Raw genomic sequence first — 20,185 nt, 5'->3', positions numbered from 1 at the left:
ATTGTTCCAAATATGTTTTTGTTCAAGCCATCAAAGGATAACTTATATTCTTCTCTTATTATGCTGGTTTCTGAGTTACTTGATGACTTTCCCAGTGCTTCTTTTAACAGACTAAAAGTTTATGCACACACACTGTTTCTACCAATAGCTCCTTAGAAGTATGGCACTCTGTATTTTAGTTGAGATGTCTATTTTAACTTGATCTTGGTTATGAGTTGACTGTAGACACCAATTAGACCTTGAAGCTAGCTGATGGTGGGTTGCCTACTAATTTTTTTTGGCTGCGAGTTGTATAAGAGTTCCAACAGTTGCCTGTGCCTGAGAAAATGATGCTTAGTATCCATATGTAATACAGATTTTAGTTAAATATGTTGGTTGTTTTATTGTGGTTGCAATCCTCTGCACTGGTTTGCCAATTTCAAGTCCCTTCTGTTAGAGCATCCAGGCTTCACAATTGGTATATGAAATATGCTGGATGATACTTGTCAGAAGAGTGTTTGTTTCTTAATGTCGATGAGAGAAAGCAAGTTGGAAATGCGAGTCATTGGCTAATAGAGTTTTGTCATTTGCTGGATGAGTGTATTTATCTCTCTACTCTGCATTGTTCTTGATTCAGATACTTTTTATGACACTAACCCAGTGTAGTTACACACCTCTGGAACGTTTAGATCATTAAAGCAATATTATTAGATACACTTACCCTTTCAAGTGAAGGCCAGTCTCATTTCCATCTCCTCAAGAAATCCATCTATTTATCCACACTGAGCAAATTACAGGATTGATCTAGCTCCAGCATCTTATTTATTAACATACAAAAGAGCTACGGGATCTTAGGATTATATACTTAAATCAAAATCTTTATCTTGCAATCAAATCTTATTTTCGTTAATTGCTAAAGCAAAGGAATTTCCTCTCTCAATTTTTGAAACAAAAACCATTTGAAATCTCCTATTACGGAATCGATTCATCCCTATAACCAAAAAATTTTAGTAATCAAGTCATCCCCTTGTTACAAGAGAATTCCTATTACGGAATATAATTTTGCTTTGATCATTACATATTGATTGATATTTATCAATCATGCAATACTGTAAACATTACTATAATGCGTAAAAAAACTATTTTTTATTAATAATAATCATGATTAAAAATATATTTGTAATATGTATTATGGGTCTGATGATGCATGACAAATATTTTTCAAATCATATGCTACATTGCAAATACTAATATTATTTTGGGGTAGCATCTTACTACTATTTGTTAGATGTTAATGCAATTATTAAAATACCTTATGATATTATCTAAAATCATAAAATTTATTTATTTATTTTTAAAGATTATTTTATGTTTATTTATATTATTATTATTTTTAATTTTATATTTGGTCGTATGAAATTTTTTCTAAGATTAAATATATACTTATAAATTTAAATAGAAAATATAATTTTACTTTCGAATAAATATTAAAAATATTAAAAAGGATAAGTTTTTCACATATAATTTTACCGAACAACACTTGTAACAATCAATATTTAATATATAATTTTATCTATTATTTATCAAACATGTAATGGAGCATTCTACAATCATATTTACTCAAATATTTTTCTTGAAATTTATATCAAAATATATAAATGCGTTCTAATGTTAGTTCATTATGAATATTAAAGAAGCGATATGTATGCTATATATAAAATTTATAAGGAACAATACATTATTTTCAACTTATGAAGGATAAATACGTAAAAATATTTTTTGTTTTACTTACTTTGAATGCTTCCCTAACGATGTTGTTTTGCTTGTTTCGCAACCTGTGAGACAATTCATTCCTCTCCCTCTCGTCGGTAAAGCAGCAGCGATGGAGGCGGCCGCAGGAGCGCCGCCGGCCCCCCAAGGGCAGCATCCTCCGCAGCTGGCGGAGGCTGTGGCTCCACCGAAGGTCGAGCGGCTGAATCAGGTGGTGCAGCAGCAACTGAACCTGGAGTCGGTCAAGACCCGTGCGCTTGGCCTGTACAAAGCCATCTCTCGCATCCTTGAGGACTTCGATGCCTTCGCCCGCGCCAACACTACCCCCAAATGGCATGTATTCTTCTCTCTGCCATTAGCCGACATCTTCACCTTCTCTTTTCTTCGTGTGAAAGATCTCTTTCTAGGGTTTCGATTTTTCATGAATTTATTCCATTAATCACTTGTTAATCTCTCTAAGAAATGAATTTTTTTCCGTTCTCATCAAATTCATATTGGCGTTTGTTGTCTGAATAGTATTATGAGAACTGATTGGCAATCTAAAAGGCTAAGTATCTGGTCATGTGTACAACAAAGAAATGTTGCAACACATCATTGTCTGCTCAAGTGTAGGTTTTCTCTAGATCATCCAATGGAAACTTGGAGCTGAACATATAATTTCACAAGTATGTTAAATTAGAGTTATAATGTTAGAATAGTTTGATTACCGTTTCAGTCATTGCAGATATTATTTAAACTATCACCAGTGAATCTTTACTCAAGCATTAAATGAATTTGTTAACTGATAAGTGTGATTATACGCCACAGGCAAGATGCACTTGGGCAATTTTCTATGGTGAGTATGGAGCTCTTTAACATTGTGGAAGACATCAAGAATGTATCCAAGGCATTTGTTGTCCACCCAAGAAATGTAAATGCTGAGAATGCAACGAGTAAGACAAAGCCTTTTTCTACTTTAGCCATATGTATCAAAATATTTAACTTTCTTTGATAAGGTTTTAAGATTGAAAAATTAGTGTTCTATAAACAATATTCTGTATAGATTACTTAGATTTTTTATGCTAGGCATTTTCCCATAATTGGGACATCTCTCACATTATTATATGCATAAGATTATCTTTTCCCAAGTATGACAGGGTTTCATGAGTAACAGCAATTCTTGTTGTTGGGACTTGGGAACAATATTGAGTTGTTGAACATTGAGCTGTTATTTTGTGATATAAACCTTCTAGATTTTAATATTGGTATAATTGTTGCTGTTATTTGAAGCAACAAATTAAAAGAACACCTTGTTCAATGTATTTTCTTTGTGAAAACTAAACTCTTATTTCAGTCAGTTCAAATAACAAAAATCAACAAAACTTATCAAGATGGTTTGAGCTGGTACAAGAAATAACGTAGATCATGAGAGGTAGAAAATTGTTAATCAATAAAGCATATCTGGTTTCAATGTGTTGGTTGAGATGGCTAAGTAGTGAAATACATTTTTGCACAAACTATAGGTTAACAAATGTAACCCAGGAGACTTGTAAGTCGATGGCCTAAAGCTTTTTCTTTAGCAGCTCATGGGAGTCAATCCTGTAAGAAATGAACTTAACATATACCCTTTTGTCTAATTGCTTCTCTTGCGTATTTTTGGTCTTAGAATTTTTCTCATTTCGTGTAATAAACCTGCTTTTGCTGAACCCTCCAATGACATGATCTGTAACAAACTGTCTCAGTACTGCCTGTGATGTTGTCATCAAAGTTGTTACCGGAGATGGAAGCAGAGGATAACACAAAGAGGGAGCAGTTATTATATGGGATATCTGGTCTCCCTGTACACATGCAAATTGAGAAGTTAAAGGTAATCTAAAGTTCAATCTAGAGCAATTTATGATTACCGTATTATTCAAATCAATATGTATATCCTTTGCCTTTGTCTAGACAATCTCTTGCTGGAATTTAACAGGCTAGAATTGACATGATTGGAGCAGCTTGTGAAGCTGCAGAGAAAGTCATATCTGACTGTCGTAAAGCCTATGGACTAGGTTCACGTCAGGGATCAACACTTGTTCCAACCTTGGATAAGGTTCAAGCTGCAAAGATTCAGGAGCAAGAGAATTTACTTAGAGCAGCAGTGAATTTTGGTGAAGGTGCTCCTTTTGAGTATAATCATCCCTTTGCCAAGAGATCTTTTAACTGGAGTTAAATGATATAAAAAACTATTATAAAATATTAACCGATTGGAATTTTAGATGTACCTGATATAAAATACGTATGTAGGGTTACGGATTCCAGTGGATCAGAGGCAGCTTCCAGCTTCCCTTCCTAGTCATTTAGTGGATGTGCTCACAGTTGGTGATGGTGCACAGACTTTTGGTGATAGTTCTGGTATTTAGCATCACGATTTCCATTTCCAGCTTAATTTGAATTCTTGATCAGGACATGTAACATGCATTCAGGGATAAATGCTGAACTCCATTTTAATGAGTGGCCTTAGAAATGTGTGCTTTTTATATATGAATTATAGTTTACAAATATGTATTGCTAATGCAGACTTACTGGTACTATTCATTTCTTCTTAGCAGGTTCTTACACCAAAAACACCCCTCCATTTTCATCCAATAATGCAAACACTCAAGGAATACTGCAGGTCTTACTCTAAAAAACTTGCAAAAATTGTCTCTTTAGTTCTGCTACAATTCAATGTTTTTGAATTTGTGTAATATAGGTTTTCTGGAAGCATAGGCATATGCCAATATTTTTACTTTTTTCTTTTAATTGGTTGCTTCTCTTTTTGTGTAATAATTACTTGGTTATTTAGGACTTTAATGTCATTTATTTTGCTTGTTGACACTTTTGAATACACAGTATTTTGCATATAGGTCATGTATTCATCAAATGACACCCCTTCCCTTTGACAACAGAAAAGAAAAATGGTTAAACAAATTTAGCCCCTAGTATAGTATGCTATAAAGTCTTATCGAAGATGTTTTTCCTTTTCTGAAAATCTTGGCATCCAATAAAATCCTACTTAAAAAGAACTCTAGAAGTCTCTAGACACTAGTCCTAATAGGTAAACTCTTTCTATATATATATATATATATATATATATATATATATATATATGTGCTTAATTCAAACAGAACTTTAGAACTTTGCTAATTTTGCAATTAAAAAAGGAAACTATTATTCAAAACAAGTAGAAAACTAGAAATAAAAATCTAGACCTAACCAAAAATTTTACTTGTGACTTGGATCACCTCTACTTTTTATGTACCAGTTGCCTTCCTCTTCCATGTTGGCTAACAATTAGTAGTTTCTAAGATCGCATTCCATTCCCTGGCTTCAACTGGTCTTCCATTAGTACAACTTTTTAGGATTTTATGTAGAATAAATTAGTTATTTAGTAGACAATGGTTGACTAGGATTTTAAAAATATGGGAGTAATAACTCTAATAACTCTAGTATTCTGCATATATAACAAAGAGTTTTGAGGTTGAGCATTATCTATATAAGAATTAAGGTTTGTCGTACCATAGCTTACCGTTTGGTATGGGCTGTACATATTGGTCCGACAGGAGGCTAGTATAGGCGGTACATACTAGTACATTAGTATGTCTCACCGTACCATATGTTGGTATATTGGTATGGCTTAGTATGTATCATACCGACAGCTGGTCGATACACCGGCACGGATCGATAAGGCAAGCCGTGGTAAGAATAACTTATTCATTTATTATATTCATTGTTCTATTTTGAATTTTCTAGCATAATTATTTTTTTATGTAGAATCATATCATATGTGATCTGAGCTGGTGCAGACTCCTGGAGGGCAGTTAATTGCAAGATCTGTTCCCTCACCGTCCAGTGCTGCTTCATTCGATAATGCATCAACACCTCCTATGCCATATGTTAATTCACCTCGATCCAGTACAAACATAACAAATACACCATCACCACAGCAACAGGTGCAGCAGCAGCAGCAGCAGCAACAGAGGCAGAAAGTGATGCAGTTACCTCAACATCAGCAACAACTTCTGGTACAACAGCAGTTGAGACAATCTTCAAGTACAGGGGTACTGGGTCAGGTTAATTTCTAGTTCCTCTTCACTTATAAGTTTTGATGGCTTGCTGTCTAGTTAGTTCCTTAAGGTCTGCATTGCTATTTTGTTTTTTAAGATTTTAGTTTGTTAAAAAGAAGTTGATTATGCCTATTTTGAAAAGAAAATGATAATCTTTTGTAGGTAATATTGCAACCATAAGTTAGAATTTGCTTTGAACATGAACATATATCAAATGGATAATTTTGTTTTCACAGATCTTCATATATTTGGTCAAGTTTTATGATATTAAATGGCATTTATCACTTAAATGTAACTTGAAAGTAAGGTTTTATTTTTACCTTGATGGGTTCATATTGGGCAGCATTTGTAGGTCTGGGCATGATGGCATGTGGTCCGCCCCTTTTTGGGTGGTTTGCAGTCAATTCAATAGCCATTGGGTGATAACCCTCCTTCGCCTTCTTCTCCTTGCTGCCTCTTCCTCTTCTTAGTCCTCTCCTCGATTAATTCTAAACCTGACCTGTGGAGATAACATTAGAATAGGATCAAGATCAAATATTTGAAGCTTAACTTTAATAATACCTAGAGTAGATTGGAGAGTATTATATAAATTAATATATCAAAATTTCCTAGAAGTAGAAAATTTAGAAGAGATTGATCCTTAAAAGCAGGATAGTTAAAGTGGAGAGGAGCATCATTGAATGTTGGGTACAACTAGGAAACAACATTGCACAAAGAACATGAATGTGTGGTGTTACTAGTACCGAATGACATATAAATAATTCATTATAGAGCAATTAAGTATAGCTTTTATCAAGGAGAAAATGATGGAAAATGATTTAAGATGGTACAATTGATGTTTTAAAATCTAATTCTTTGCTAGTTTTAGTAACTTATCGAAATAGTATGGATACTGGTATATTGGACAATATTGATTTTTACTATATGGTATTACTGAATAAAATAGATAAAAAATAAATTGTATACGTACCATTATTGGGTTATATATTTTGATATTGATGCTTGATTAGACCAGTACATATTAGTCGTATTCGCTAGTGTGACTGGTATTTGGAACCTTACAATTATATTCTGAATAGGTGTATAAATATTCTAGTTAGATGAGGTGCATCAACTAGCATGTGGAGAGGCATTGGAGGACCTTATAAAAATTTATTAGAACCATAAAAATTATTTGATTGATTTGAGTTTGACTAATGTTATTCCTCTAGAACCAACAATTTCAAAATTGATTGGACTGGTCCATACTGATTAGTATCTGCTGGTCCAACCATAAAATGGAATGTGATTATTGTGATTTCAATGAGTCTGGTTTGAAATAGAGATTCCTGCATAGTAACTCAACTAAATCGGGGTTACTGATCAATATCAATGATTAAAACTAGGATTACCGATCTATAACCATATCCCTTTTACAAACAAAATAAATTTTCTTATGATAGTTGTCTGTTCTATTTTAATCTTTTTTTTCCACTCATGCTTTTCTCTTCCTTTCTTTCTCTTGTCACTCTAGGCTCCTCTGTCTCTTCTCCTCTCTGTCATGTCTCTGTCACCACTCCATTGCCTCATTCCGCCCAATGGCATCACCGCTTTGCCACCTCCATTACTGTCCCATTGTGTTGCTGCCTCTCTTTGTTTGCCTCGTTCTTCACTTCTCTTGTGCTACCTCCTCGTTTGCCTTCCCTGCGTCCTCGCTCTTCCTCCTCCCTCATCCTTCTCCTTCTCCTCTTCCTCGTTCCCTCCTCCTCCTCCTCCTCTCTCTCCCTCCTCCTGCCATGTTCCCTCCCTCTTTCTGTTTGATCTTTGCCGATTGGTATGCCAGCATACCACATGTCAATATGTTCGTATGTACCAAACCTGTACCTGTCCAATCAGCGGCCAGTATGGGTCTTGGATCAAAATCTGGAATTGTGCTTTGTACAAGGCTAAATGGTGGGCAAGGATCCATATTATAGACCTTAAAGAATTGGAAGTTGTAACATACGACATATTATTATTATTGTTGTATAAGCTATAAACTATAAGTTGGCTAGAAAAGGTGCAATTGACTTAATTGAGGTAATAAATGGCCAAAATTTGATAGCTTAGTTTCATTTTTCACTTCAAAATTTTCCAGTATTGATACTTTTAACAATTTTTCATCTTTTAATTGCTATTAACATTTAAATTAATGTAATCTTATGAAAAAATTCTCTTTGTTTTTGTGAAATTTATACAACAACAATAATAAAAAGCTGAAAAGTCTCAACCATTTGTGGCTGGCTATATGAATCTTTTGTCATCACTGAGATTTCTATCGAATGGAATCTTTAGAGAGCCAAATATTCCTATGAAATTTATAGGTCTTTTTATTTGGTACTGATATTCCTAGGTTCCTAACCACCAATGCTGCTTAATTGATTACCATATGTTCTTGCAGGGCACAATTTCCCAACTTCATGATTTACCAGGACAAACACAGCAAAAGTTTCAACAGGTACTTCCCATAGCAGTCGTTTTTTTGATGTATGTGTTACTAATGTTGGTATCTGTGAGTTCATAATGATATTATGATGCAAAAGTATCTCTTCTCTAGATACCTGGACAGCATCAAATGTCATATTCTCAGCCAATGTTGCAGCAGCAATTTCAGAATCGACAACTGCAAGCTGCACACATGCAGCATAATATGACACAAAATCAGATGAACCAAGTAAATCTGAGGAGCCACTTAAATCAGTTCTCTGGAGCAAACAGTGCCTTGTACAATGCTGCACAGACATCGCCAAACTCTCAAATGGTTGGTTTTTTTCTTTTTAATTCTAGATAGCAACAGAACATATTGCTTTGATTTTTTTTCCTTCTATATGGGAGGGTTAATATGATCTCTAATCACCTTCCATAAGCATTCAATATACTATTTTTTTATGCTTAATTTACCATGCATCCTATTTCTCTGGATAATTTTGACTGTAGTTATACAGATGATGGTGGTATCAAGATTTTGTAAATGGAAAATGACTGCTTCCCAAAGAGCATTCAGCTGTCTTGATGAATAATGACCCATCATTCTTTGATATGCTTTAATTTTCTTATTTACATGAGGAATGTTAATAACCATTTGTCATGCTAAGTTATTGTTTTAGTGAAGTCAATCTTCATAATTTTTTTGCCGTATAATGTATTTTCCAGAATACTAAGACAAACTTCCATATAAGATGTATTTGTCTCTGTCTTTTATATTTTACTTTGCTGGAATCATATGCTTGTTTTCTTTGTTTCAGATCACAAACATGTCAGCTTCAATGCAATCTCAATCACTTTTGCCCCGAATGCAGGTACTTCTTATGCACAGCTATGCTATTTCAGAATTTTTTTGGGGTATGCTTTTGATATCCTTTTATATGATTTTAACTTTTTAAATATATTTGCTTAAGTTTTATAAACAAATTTATGGTTACTAAACCTACCTTTATTGTTTATCTCTAGAGTTACTAAACAAATTTCCTTGATCTCCATAACATTAACAAGTATATTTTGATCTTCATCCTTTATGCATCTAATCAAACCTTAATTCCTACTCCTTTTTTATAGCCTTAGCGATTTGAAAAATATTGTTTTCCTCTTCCTTAGTACTGAGCTTATTATAAAAATTATCATATGTGATAATAGTTTTTTTTGCAGTTTTTTATCTTTTTGCAATTTTACTTAGTTTTATAATTTTTCCAATATTTAACGAATGACCTTTTAATAGTGATCACCTTTTGTACTTTTTTGCACTACCAATTTTCTTTTAAAGCTACACCTCTACCCTTTAGATTCTTTGTTTCCTTTGTTTGGTCCCTAATATGCATGTAGTAATTTGAACGCTTACAGTATGACAAGAACAGTTTCAGTTATATATACGTTTTTGTTCATGACTGTTAAATTGGAGGACCGGGAGGCAACATTGGTAATGAACTGCATCAGACTTTTGGATGATATGTTTCACTATTGATGGTAATTTACAGAAGTTAAGAGAGTATAATGATGCTTCTCATATAGAGTTCTGGGTTGCCAATATTTGACATAGTGTCATATTGTTCTTCATGTTAGTTTTTCAAGTTGTGGAATTACCACAGTCCATAGCCATACCAACACTGAGTATCCCTGCGACCTTGCCTCCTATAGCTTGAAAATTTGAAGTGAATAATGACCAGGACAAATTATAAAACAAAGTTATAGATGGATGATTGTTTATAACTGGGTTTGGGACAGCAAGCAGATTTGGTTTGTGGACAATTTTGGTAAAATTTTTGACAGATGCAGTCATGCAATTTACATAACCTAATTGTAACGCTGATCCTGATTCAACAAACTAATCATACAGTTTATTTCATGCCACAATTGGGCTTGGATTGCTAATTATGGTAACTGGCAAAATAAGAATGGTGCTCTGATGCTTCTCTTACGAGGATTAATCTTCATTTTGTGTTTATCTATTATGTTTGGTGTACTTTATTTATTTGTTGCTTTCCCTGAATCCTTTTGATTTCAACAAATAATGTGGTCTTCCTTGGAATATAACACAAAAGATAAATGAACATAGTGCAATTAGAGAGATGGATAAGGCAGGACATTTAGTAGCTACCTGTTAAATGTACTGTATTTGGTCCTTCTGTAATTCAGTTGTCTTTTAGATGCTATAGTAATCAATAGTCTTGTCTTGGTCCTCGTGATTTATACATGCATTAAATTATATTGTTATTCCAGCCTTGCTTGCTTATTATAATTGATGTTTAATGATTTGGTCGCTGTGTTCAAGTTGATGTTATTTATAAGCTAACCATGTTTTATGTTCAGTATTTTTTAACAACCCTTTTTGTTATCTTCTTAGTTTGGTTTAACTGGTGGGCATCCCCAAAGAAATCACCCATCCCAGATTTTGAATGATCAGAGTACGTATTAGATTCTTGTCTTTGGTTAAACTTTTATGTAGATGATGATGAAAGCACTGTTTATTTTTAGGTTAGATTCTTTTAACAGAATTTGTATTGTTCAAGAATTACTGGAAAATGTTAAACGAAATATCATTGCAGAATATTTATTAGCTGTCTTAGTTCACATCATTAGAGCAATTTAGCATAAAATTCACCTACATTTTTCTTTATTTAATGTAAATTATGTGAATTGTCGTCTGAAAGTTTGTTTCTTCAGTTAAAGTTTGCATGACATCATTGCACAGTTCGTGCAAAGCAGAGTGAAAATAGAGCTGATGTAAATTATACTATGAAGAAACCACATCTTTACCCACTGTAGTATATGAATTCAAATGCTAATGAGTATGAAACAGATACTAAATTTTGTTACCATATTTGTAAAGATGGATATGTATACAAAGCGGGTATATGATTGATTCAGACTTGAATAAGATTTTAGCTAGATTTAGTTTGGTAATTACATGATTCAAGGATAAAATTAACAAATGACTAAGAAGCATTACACTGATCAAGGATAAAGTTGACAGATAATAGAGTAACTAATTGAAATCGATCAATTATGTTTTGTTTTGTTTTGTTTTCTTCTTTTGGCAGGAAAACATTAAAACAAATGTGAAAAGAAAGGGTAGCATCAGATAAAGGGAATGCAGTTTAATATGGGCAAGTTTGATACTTTGGAATGTGTTAAGATATCTGGATGTTATAATACTGGTTGAATTCACCATATTGATTTATTATACAGATCTGGAAATATATTTGGACTGATACTACTTGATACAATTTTATGGTGTTGAAAATTTGTTTTCAGGTTTAATTATGCACTATATAGATATTAGCTTAGCTTTAATGCTTGTTAACTGCTGATTTTCTTGACTGGAGAGGAGAGCATTGTGAGCTCCTTCGGGAGCATGAACTGTGAAAGACAGACCATAAACTTGATTTAATTGTTATTATGCAAGAATGATAATGATTTAATTTTTTATCATTTACATTTTATACTTCATTCATTAACTCATTGCATGTAGGACCAGAAACATTCTATATAAAGATGCAGAAAAATGCAATATAACAATAATTAACAATAGTGTGAAATCGATAGATCTGACTGAGGAGAAAATGTGAAAATATTATATTGCATTCAGTGTTATTAGCAAATGCACCTATATGCTACAATGGGCAACCCTCAGATTTTAAGCCTATACATATCACACTGTGTTTAATATACATTATATACAAGCATAGTAACACGTTCTCAAACTTGTGGCTCAGCCAGCAAGAGTTTGCCAACAACATCAACGAAGTTTTTTGTTGTATGTCCTTGTAGAGAGATATATAATATGCTTAATAGAAGAGAGATTGGGAAGTGAAATAGCATAAGGGTGAAATTGATGGACTAAATTTCAATCAGTCTCATTGTCTTCTGTGCGTCCATAAAAAAAATAGATTGGCTGCAAACAAATTAGTACTCTAGTTATCACAATACAAAGTAGTAGGAGCAGAGAAAGATATTTTAATATCAAACACATTAGCAGTTTTATGGGTACTTGCTTTTCCAGGATACAAGGGAATAAGATCATCCAAAAGCCAATAGTTTGTCTATTTGTAGTATCACTATGTTACCAGTTTTACCTGTGTATAAAACCGTGCTATAAGCCTATCACCAACACAAGTAACATTGGTAGAAGCACAAAGCTCCAATGCTGATGTAGAATGGGTATAAAAGAGATCGAACTATAGTTCACCGAAGATTACAAAGAATGCACAGAACTTCAGAATAATGAACATAATGAGGGACACTTACAAACTGGTAGGCAACATGCATAGCAAGTGCAACATTATGCCTAGAAATAGTAAACAAAACAAAAACACCAACAAGCTGATAAAATCATGTAGGTTTAAAAAGTGGATCGGCCAACTGGATGAAGCTTCAAATGAAGCTCTATGGGTGTATCAGCAATACAATCGTTAGATATGCAGTCTTCACTGCTTAAATCATAGGTGCACTGCTGAGAGACTAAGTATCCTTATCTCATATTGATGCTGGAGATGGTCCTTCAGAAAATCAATCATAGAGGTAACATTTCTAGTCAATAGTTTGCACATAAAGAAATTTAATAGTGGCATTAGGAGAATGCCACATGAAAAGAGCATATTTATGACATTTTAAAGTAAAGCTGATTCGAAGAGAATGCCAAAATGTTCAAACCAAGCATGCAGGGCCTGCTTAATTCGTAAATGGCATGATTGAGGTGACAAACAAGACAGGAAAAACATGAAAGACCGGGTGTAGACCTCCTCAGACGAACCGCCATGAAGAAAATCATTTTTCATGTCTAACTGGTCAGGAGCCAACTAGAAACCGCAACAATAATGATCATCGCTTGAAGCCTGAACCGATGTCATGTGCATATCTCTTCACGCGGTCTGTACTGTATTTTTTTTTAAACCACAAGTGACAAGCCTGATGTTATTGTGCTATAGAGGGCCATCAAAATGGTCTTTTTTCGTAGCTAATATCAACATTTTTGATCCCAATTACTGTCTGCTGCATAGCTCGAAGATCCTCCATGGCAGCCTGCCAATCTGGATGCATGATAGCCTCCTGGTAGGACTGGGTGACATAACTTCATGTTGGAATAATTGTCAAAAAAGCATACTGCATACATAATAGGAAAACTACCTTAAGAAGAAAGCGGAAAAAGACTCAATGCATCAGAATTCATTAAATCTAAAGGCGACAAAGATCAAGTTTGATTAAATGTAAAAGGTAGGGCCAAGTGCTTTTTCAACCTGCAGACATTACAATTAAACAAATAGGAAAATAACCCTTCACTTAAAACACCACATCTAAGCAAATATTTCAAATAACTAGAAAATGTAACTTCATTTATAATGCCACAATCTTAAAGAAGATAATTATGACATGACAAATAGAAGGTGCAGAAGGAGAAGTGGATGCAGTAGTTGGGAAATGACGATTCTTCATCTGATACAAGTCCCCAACTTACGAAATACAGAATCTTGCACTAAGCAAGAACATGACACGGATATGTCAGTATAGCCAGAGACAGTTGACTAACATAAATAAGATTCATGAAAAGTTGAGGAATGTGTAAGACATTTGGAAAAATCAAATATACTATGAGGAAACTATGGAGTAGTAAAGCCAAAGTTTAAAATATCAACTGTAGCAGTTGGTACAGGTTGGTGTTTATCATCTGATAATCAACAGGGATCCAAACTGGGCAATTTTGCCTGGTTCGGCCTCATATGAGTTGTACTGCCAAGTAAGCTCACTGCACTTGGCTTACTGCATGGTTTATTTTCATTTATTGTTCAAGCATCATGGTGATTCAGACATCAGAAGTTTGACTATTGCAAATGTGGCACTTTTGCATTAATAACCTCTAAAGACTATGTGAGCAGTATTTGAAGAAATGTGTGGAAAGTGACTGATGATAACAAATTTGACTATTTTTTTTTGGAATCTGAAGTGAAGTAAATGAGTTGTTGCCACATTTATATTACAATTAAATTTCCAACAAAATAGTGAGTGAACAAACTAAAGAGCATGTGCCACAAAAGTTCTATTTATACCACTGTGTCAATGTCATATTTTGTTGACCCTGTTCTGGAAGTAATATATGAATTTTGATTTCCCTGTGAGAACATATAGGGGATGCAATAATTCACATGTCAAGCATCTAGTCAACCCCTTAAAGTGTTCTATTTTAACTGCCACAGTAAAAATTAGTATGTAACTTTGTGCTCCTTTTTTTTCCTTATAGCATGACAAAATGAAAGAAACAATTGATGGAGTTGCATGTTGCTTTTGATGTTGATTGGTACATTTTTGTGCTAATATGGTAATTGTACTGATTTATTGGAAGTGTGGAGTAATTATTTTCCTTTTGTGTGGTTCATGATATATCAAGAATGAAAAGACAACTTTGATGCATTTGATTTTGGTTGAATGTTGATACGTGATGGCAAGAACAGTGTGCTGATACAAATTGAACCTGATCCATCAGCAGGATAAGGTTTCTTGACCAACATATAGGGTTGGTTTGGGTTGATGGATCAAGGCAGTTTTTTTTGTAAGCAAAAAAGGAGAAAAGGAACCTATTGGGTAGGTTTGGGTTGAGTTATACCATTAAGGAAAGGTATCCCGAACCAAACCTGTCCCATGAACCCGACATGTCATAAATGGTTTATGTCCAGGTCATCTTGGTTGACCCAATGAGCATAGTTCAAGATTTCCCACCCCTTCGTCTGGTTCTGAAGCAATACATGCTAAAATGCACCTCCTACCTGAAGCGATGCTTGCTGAGAGAAACAATGAATTCTTAAAACCATTCTTTTGCATGTCTTATTCATCACTTACCTGAATAATGATGAATTTTTTCTTTCAGTCTGACCAAGAGAAGGCTTGATTTCTTGTTGTTGCAGTGTTTGGCATGGGTGCCTCAAATCCTGCTAGTATGGTGGCGATTCAACAGCAACAACAAGGTGGGTTCGGAAATATCCCATCCAATACCCAGAACCTGCAACCTGGCATGGTAAACCTTCCAAGTACGACGCAGAATCCCAGCTTTTCACAGCAGAGACAGCAGAATCAACAGTAGTTGATGGACCAGACAGTCCCAGAGGCTCTCTTGTAGTGCAGTGGCTAGCAAAAAAGAAAGCTATCACTATGATCATCAGCAATGAAACTAGAAAATTGCCAAGCAGGTAAACTGAGTTTTAATAATTCATTTGATGCATCTGTTTTCTTCGGGATAAATCGTCGGTTCTACACCATGGGAAGAGATGGATGGTGTTTCTTTGTGCTCTGCTATAGTCTCTCTCACGACATCAGACAGACAATGATCCTTTTCATGGTTTTATGGGATTTAACCAAAATGGAACAATCTGTTTGTAATATTTGAACTTTCAGTGGAACTGAGCAGCATCATTATTCATGAAGTGTAGATTTTCACTGTGTCTGAGATGATCAGGCTGCTCTTGTTTTGCATAGGTGTGAGGCACTCTAAACTGCATTGGCTGACCTTATCTTCCATTTTATGACTTTTACATGGCTTCTGTTTGTAATTTTATCAGATGGATAGTTCATGAATTATCGCATTACCAAAAGGGTGAACTTACCAATGAGCCCTTGGCAATGGGTTTGGTTTTATTACTTGGAAGTTTGATCATCTCTTTTCTATGCATGCACAATGGATTTCGTTGGAATTTGGGTAAGTTTGTGTGGTCTCTCTTCTTTTGATTGGGAATGCAAGTGGCTTAGCTTGTATATATTCCCATAGCATAAGAATGTGTTCTTTGAATGATCACGGAATCTGTTAGTGCTTGCCATAGGCCATTGATATGGGGGCAAGACATCTGATATGGATTGAAGAGTCGTATCATTCCTAAATCTTATTACATTAATGAAAATGTGAACAAAATCATGCGTTAGTAATGCGTTTATGTGCTAATTAGATTTATGGAGATAAATATGGGTTGCATTGTCAAACAAATAATATATAACGAGAACCAATAAATATGATGTAAGGCTTACATTATTATGATCTTTTCAATCTTCATTAAATCATCTTTTTTATATGGCGTACTAATTTCACCATTAATCTGCCCCATAATTTGATATTGATGATTGCATTAATATTAATCCCAAGTCCATGATAAATAATAAAAAGCTTTATTAACCATTTCAAGTAAATAGCAATTTGTTGCAATACTTTTTTCGACCATGCTATGCACTTCTATTTAAATTCACAAACAATATTTTTATGTATATAAAAAAATTAAAAATTATAAATATATTGGAATAATAATAAAAAAGAAGTGTTTAAAAAATAATAAATACATGTTTAATATAATCAAATGAGTACATTGAATATATATATATATATATATATATATATATATATAGTCAAAAGACTTTAAATAGTCAACAGCAAATCAATTGCCCGCTCGACGAAAAACGACGTTGAGTCAATGGTACGGTCAAACTCGGGTTCGGTCAAATGTTTATAACCCGATCCAATGGCCATCGTTTTATGATCATCACCACTCCGAAACCAATCTGAACCGTCCATTATCCTCGGCCTCATAACCACCGCCTCGCCGAACGCATATATAACGCAAGCCCTGTCCTCTCGTCTCCGTCGACGGAGGGATTCTTCGAGCGAGCGAGGGGATTGGAGATCGAATTCGAGATGTCGTACGACGATGTGGAGATCGAGGACATGGAGTGGAGCGAGGAGCTGCAGGCCTTCACTTACCCCTGCCCCTGCGGCGACGTGTTTCAGATCACCAAGGAGGACCTCCGCCTCGGCGAGGAGATCGCCCGGTGCCCTAGCTGCTCCTTATTCATCACCGTCGTCTACAACCCCGAGGACTTCGCCGCCGACCCACCCGACCCCAACAACAAGAAGACCCCCGTCCAGCCCTCGCCTGTTGCTGTCGCTTGAGGTTAGGGCTTTTATCTCTTTGTTCGTTTCCATCGTCCAAGTTTTGTTGTTTTTGGGCATTAGACATTAGAAAGTCGGAAGGTAGAGAACCAATAGGGAAGACCAATCTTTCCTTTTCCTGTTTCAATGGTAAATGAACAAAAATTTTAGTGGAATGTATTGGTTGGGCCTCACTATAAGTAGGATAAGACTGACTGTCTGTTGTTCTGTTTTGTTTCATACATGCCATTAACTTGTTTTTTATAAGGAGGAAGTTTAATTATTGTTTTTGTTTTCTTTGTCAGAATACGAACATGCCCAAAAAAACCAAAAACAAAAACAAAAACAAAACGAAAAAGAAAAAGAAGCTATTTGCATGTGATGATTTGCAACTCTTGGGAGGATAACTAGTAGCTCAATTCTTCTATGCAATATTAAGTTCATCATCGGGTTTTATATTCAGAAGGCCACATATAATAGAACAGTCATGGAACTAAAATAGGTACTCATTTGATATGCAATTGGGTACTATGAGGCCTTGATGGAGTGGAGACCAACCATATTTATTTCGTTTGCTTGGAAGGGAATAACAGGATTGTTAATAACAAGTGATGTGTAGGACTAGCAACAATGGATTTTGTTTTTTAATAGAGAGAATAGAAAGATAGGAAAGAAAATAATCGAATTATAATTTAAAAAATAAAGGGATAACACTCTGGCTTAGGGAGCAAACTCCCAAAATGATGGTTTGCACCTCCGCACATAGATGATGGAATCATGCGATGTGAAAAACAAATGTGATCTTGTGGTGAAAAGAAATCAATTTATTGATTCATCTGAATCCAAGGCTCAAGTACAAGAAGAGAAGGAAAAATATAAAAAATAAAGAATTATAATTGTTTCAAATCAAATATATGATTTGTTCTTGTCTTTGATTAAGAAGATAATATTCTTGAATTGATTTGAAGGATATATATATTTTTTAGTGATATTATTGATTTATAGACTTAACATATCTGCAACAATCAAATGAAAAAAAATGAAGGGAAGTATCTGCAACATTCCAGATAAGTCATTGATACTGACTAGTCTTGATTCAAGAGATCGTTATTCAGGACCTTGTTGTATATCTTTTGCTTTATCTACTAGAGGTTGCTTAGAGGGAAGAGGCTGTACATGACAATGATTAAAAGTGAAATGAAAAAGGAAAGAAGTTCTTTTCATGATTAGTGTACAACCAAGATCCACTATCTTATGTTTATAAGCAATTACTAGAGGTTGCTTAAAGGAAAGAGACTGACCATCTTTTTCTGGTGCTTACCTGTTGGTTTGTGTTTGTTGGTGGTTTATATGAATTTTCAGGCAAGTATCATTTTGCAGGTTGAACAGTAACCGCTGGGTTATCTACAGAATAGATCAAAATTCCCTCCCACTGGATTTGGTCGAACATTTCCTCCCAACTCGGAGCACTTGCAATTATATGGACAACCAGAAGCATATCATCCTAATTAATGAAAGGAAAACATGGTTTAAGGAGAAGTATCTCATTTGGATATAATGCATATCTATTATATTGATAAAGAGCAACTTTGGACTGCTTTGAAATCCAGATACTAGTCATCCTTGCGGGTTGTAGTAGGATGGAAGAAGGAAGAATAAAGAAATAGATGGATCAACTAATATACATTGGTAATTTTGAAGGAATTAGGTCATTGTAGTCTTTTTACCCTAATATAATCACTTATTTATAGCCTTTTCTGATAATTAGAGATCCTTCTTACTCGCATGAAATCTCGATCTGGGCTCCTTGTCCTTCTCATGAGTGTTTTTAAGACCATTGTGGAATGTGACCCAAAATGTTGAAACTGGACCAATCTCGTGAATGCCATTCAGTTTTATGTAACCCAAAGGCTAGTTAGCAACTGAGGAGCAACTTTGTGTCTTTAGACATGGGAAGAACCTCCAACAAGGAATTATATCAATCTAAAGACTAAGGCCTATGAAAATGGATTTACATGTTATTATAAAGACTTGTTTGGATGAACGCACCCCTACACCAAAAAAAAAAAAAAACCTGTGTACTGCAGTGTGCTAAATTATTCACCAGTTCTTTTTTGTTCTATATCACCTTAGCAAGTCAAGATTTCAATGAAACAATTTCAATGCTCTGACCCAAATTATATTTTTGCAGGGATTATTAGATGTTCATGGTGATGGAATGATGGGTCATTGTTTTTCAACTCGGGGATCAAGTGTCTGAATGAAGGCTTTCAAAGTCTTCAGAGAGCTTTTTTTGGTTTTTTCTTATGTAGGTCCCTTCTTTGTGTTTGGACAATGATAAGCTTCTATACAAGGGAAAAGTTATTCGACACTAAATTTGATTAAACTATGAGATGATATGAATTATTGGTAGAGTATCCATTTGTAGATTTTGGCTTATTGATATGTTCATATTTTTTTTCTTTTGTGGTTGAAATATAGTAGCCACACTGTCAATTTTAGGAATAAATGAGTCAGTATGTCAATCTGAACAGATTCAGCTGCCAAATAATCTGATTTCCGGTGAAATTGGTGGATAATATCTTTTCGAGTTTTTATTCCCTTAGAGGTGGATATTGTGATTTAAATGTATTATTCATCATCTTTTTAGTAATTCAAGGTGATATGTTAAGTGACAGGCAATGATATAATGCACAGGAATGTCATACGATTTTAATTATTTGTTTTGTCATTTGTAGAACATCATCTTTGTATTTATTCTTGTTATATGGAACACATGTATCTCATTTTGTATGTTAAATTAGCATTTCTTATCATATAATTAATAAAATATTATTTTTATTATAAAATCAATTATATTATAACAATTGGTTAATGTATTATATTAACATATGGGTGACCCAAATAGCCTTTAAAAGCATTTTGCAAGAACTGAGAACAGGAAAATGATTTTTGGTGG

General features: G+C 34.4%; 2 protein-coding genes across 3 annotated transcripts; both read left to right on the top strand.

Moving 5' to 3' along the window:
• Window positions 1-1,793: 1,793 nt before the first annotated feature.
• LOC135582097 (mediator of RNA polymerase II transcription subunit 8-like) lies at window positions 1,794-15,849 on the top strand. 2 transcript variants are annotated; one of them, XM_065159434.1, is made up of 12 exons: window positions 1,794-2,082; window positions 2,557-2,681; window positions 3,471-3,595; window positions 3,701-3,884; window positions 4,015-4,122; window positions 4,320-4,384; window positions 5,556-5,822; window positions 8,236-8,292; window positions 8,392-8,595; window positions 9,080-9,133; window positions 10,672-10,732; window positions 15,224-15,849. In XM_065159434.1, the coding sequence occupies exons 1-12, from the start codon at window positions 1,862-1,864 to the stop codon at window positions 15,397-15,399; spliced, it is 1,647 nt and encodes a 548-aa protein (XP_065015506.1). In that variant the 5' UTR covers window positions 1,794-1,861; the 3' UTR covers window positions 15,400-15,849. The 2 variants fall into 2 exon arrangements, with proteins under 2 accessions (XP_065015506.1, XP_065015500.1); XM_065159428.1 differs by having other exon boundaries at window positions 4,317-4,384.
• A 1,080-nt stretch (window positions 15,850-16,929) lies between these two features.
• LOC135672333 (diphthamide biosynthesis protein 3-like) lies at window positions 16,930-19,653 on the top strand. The gene is made up of 2 exons (XM_065180792.1): window positions 16,930-17,248; window positions 19,418-19,653. The coding sequence occupies exon 1, from the start codon at window positions 16,993-16,995 to the stop codon at window positions 17,245-17,247; it is 255 nt and encodes an 84-aa protein (XP_065036864.1). The 5' UTR covers window positions 16,930-16,992; the 3' UTR covers window position 17,248; window positions 19,418-19,653.
• Window positions 19,654-20,185: the final 532 nt, after the last annotated feature.

Source organism: Musa acuminata, chromosome BXJ1-4 (assembly GCF_036884655.1).
Source record: "Musa acuminata AAA Group cultivar baxijiao chromosome BXJ1-4, Cavendish_Baxijiao_AAA, whole genome shotgun sequence".
NCBI classification, from domain to species: domain Eukaryota; kingdom Viridiplantae; phylum Streptophyta; class Magnoliopsida; order Zingiberales; family Musaceae; genus Musa; species Musa acuminata.
Note: the sequence above shows the minus strand (reverse complement) of the source record. Positions and strands in the feature narration are given on the sequence as shown.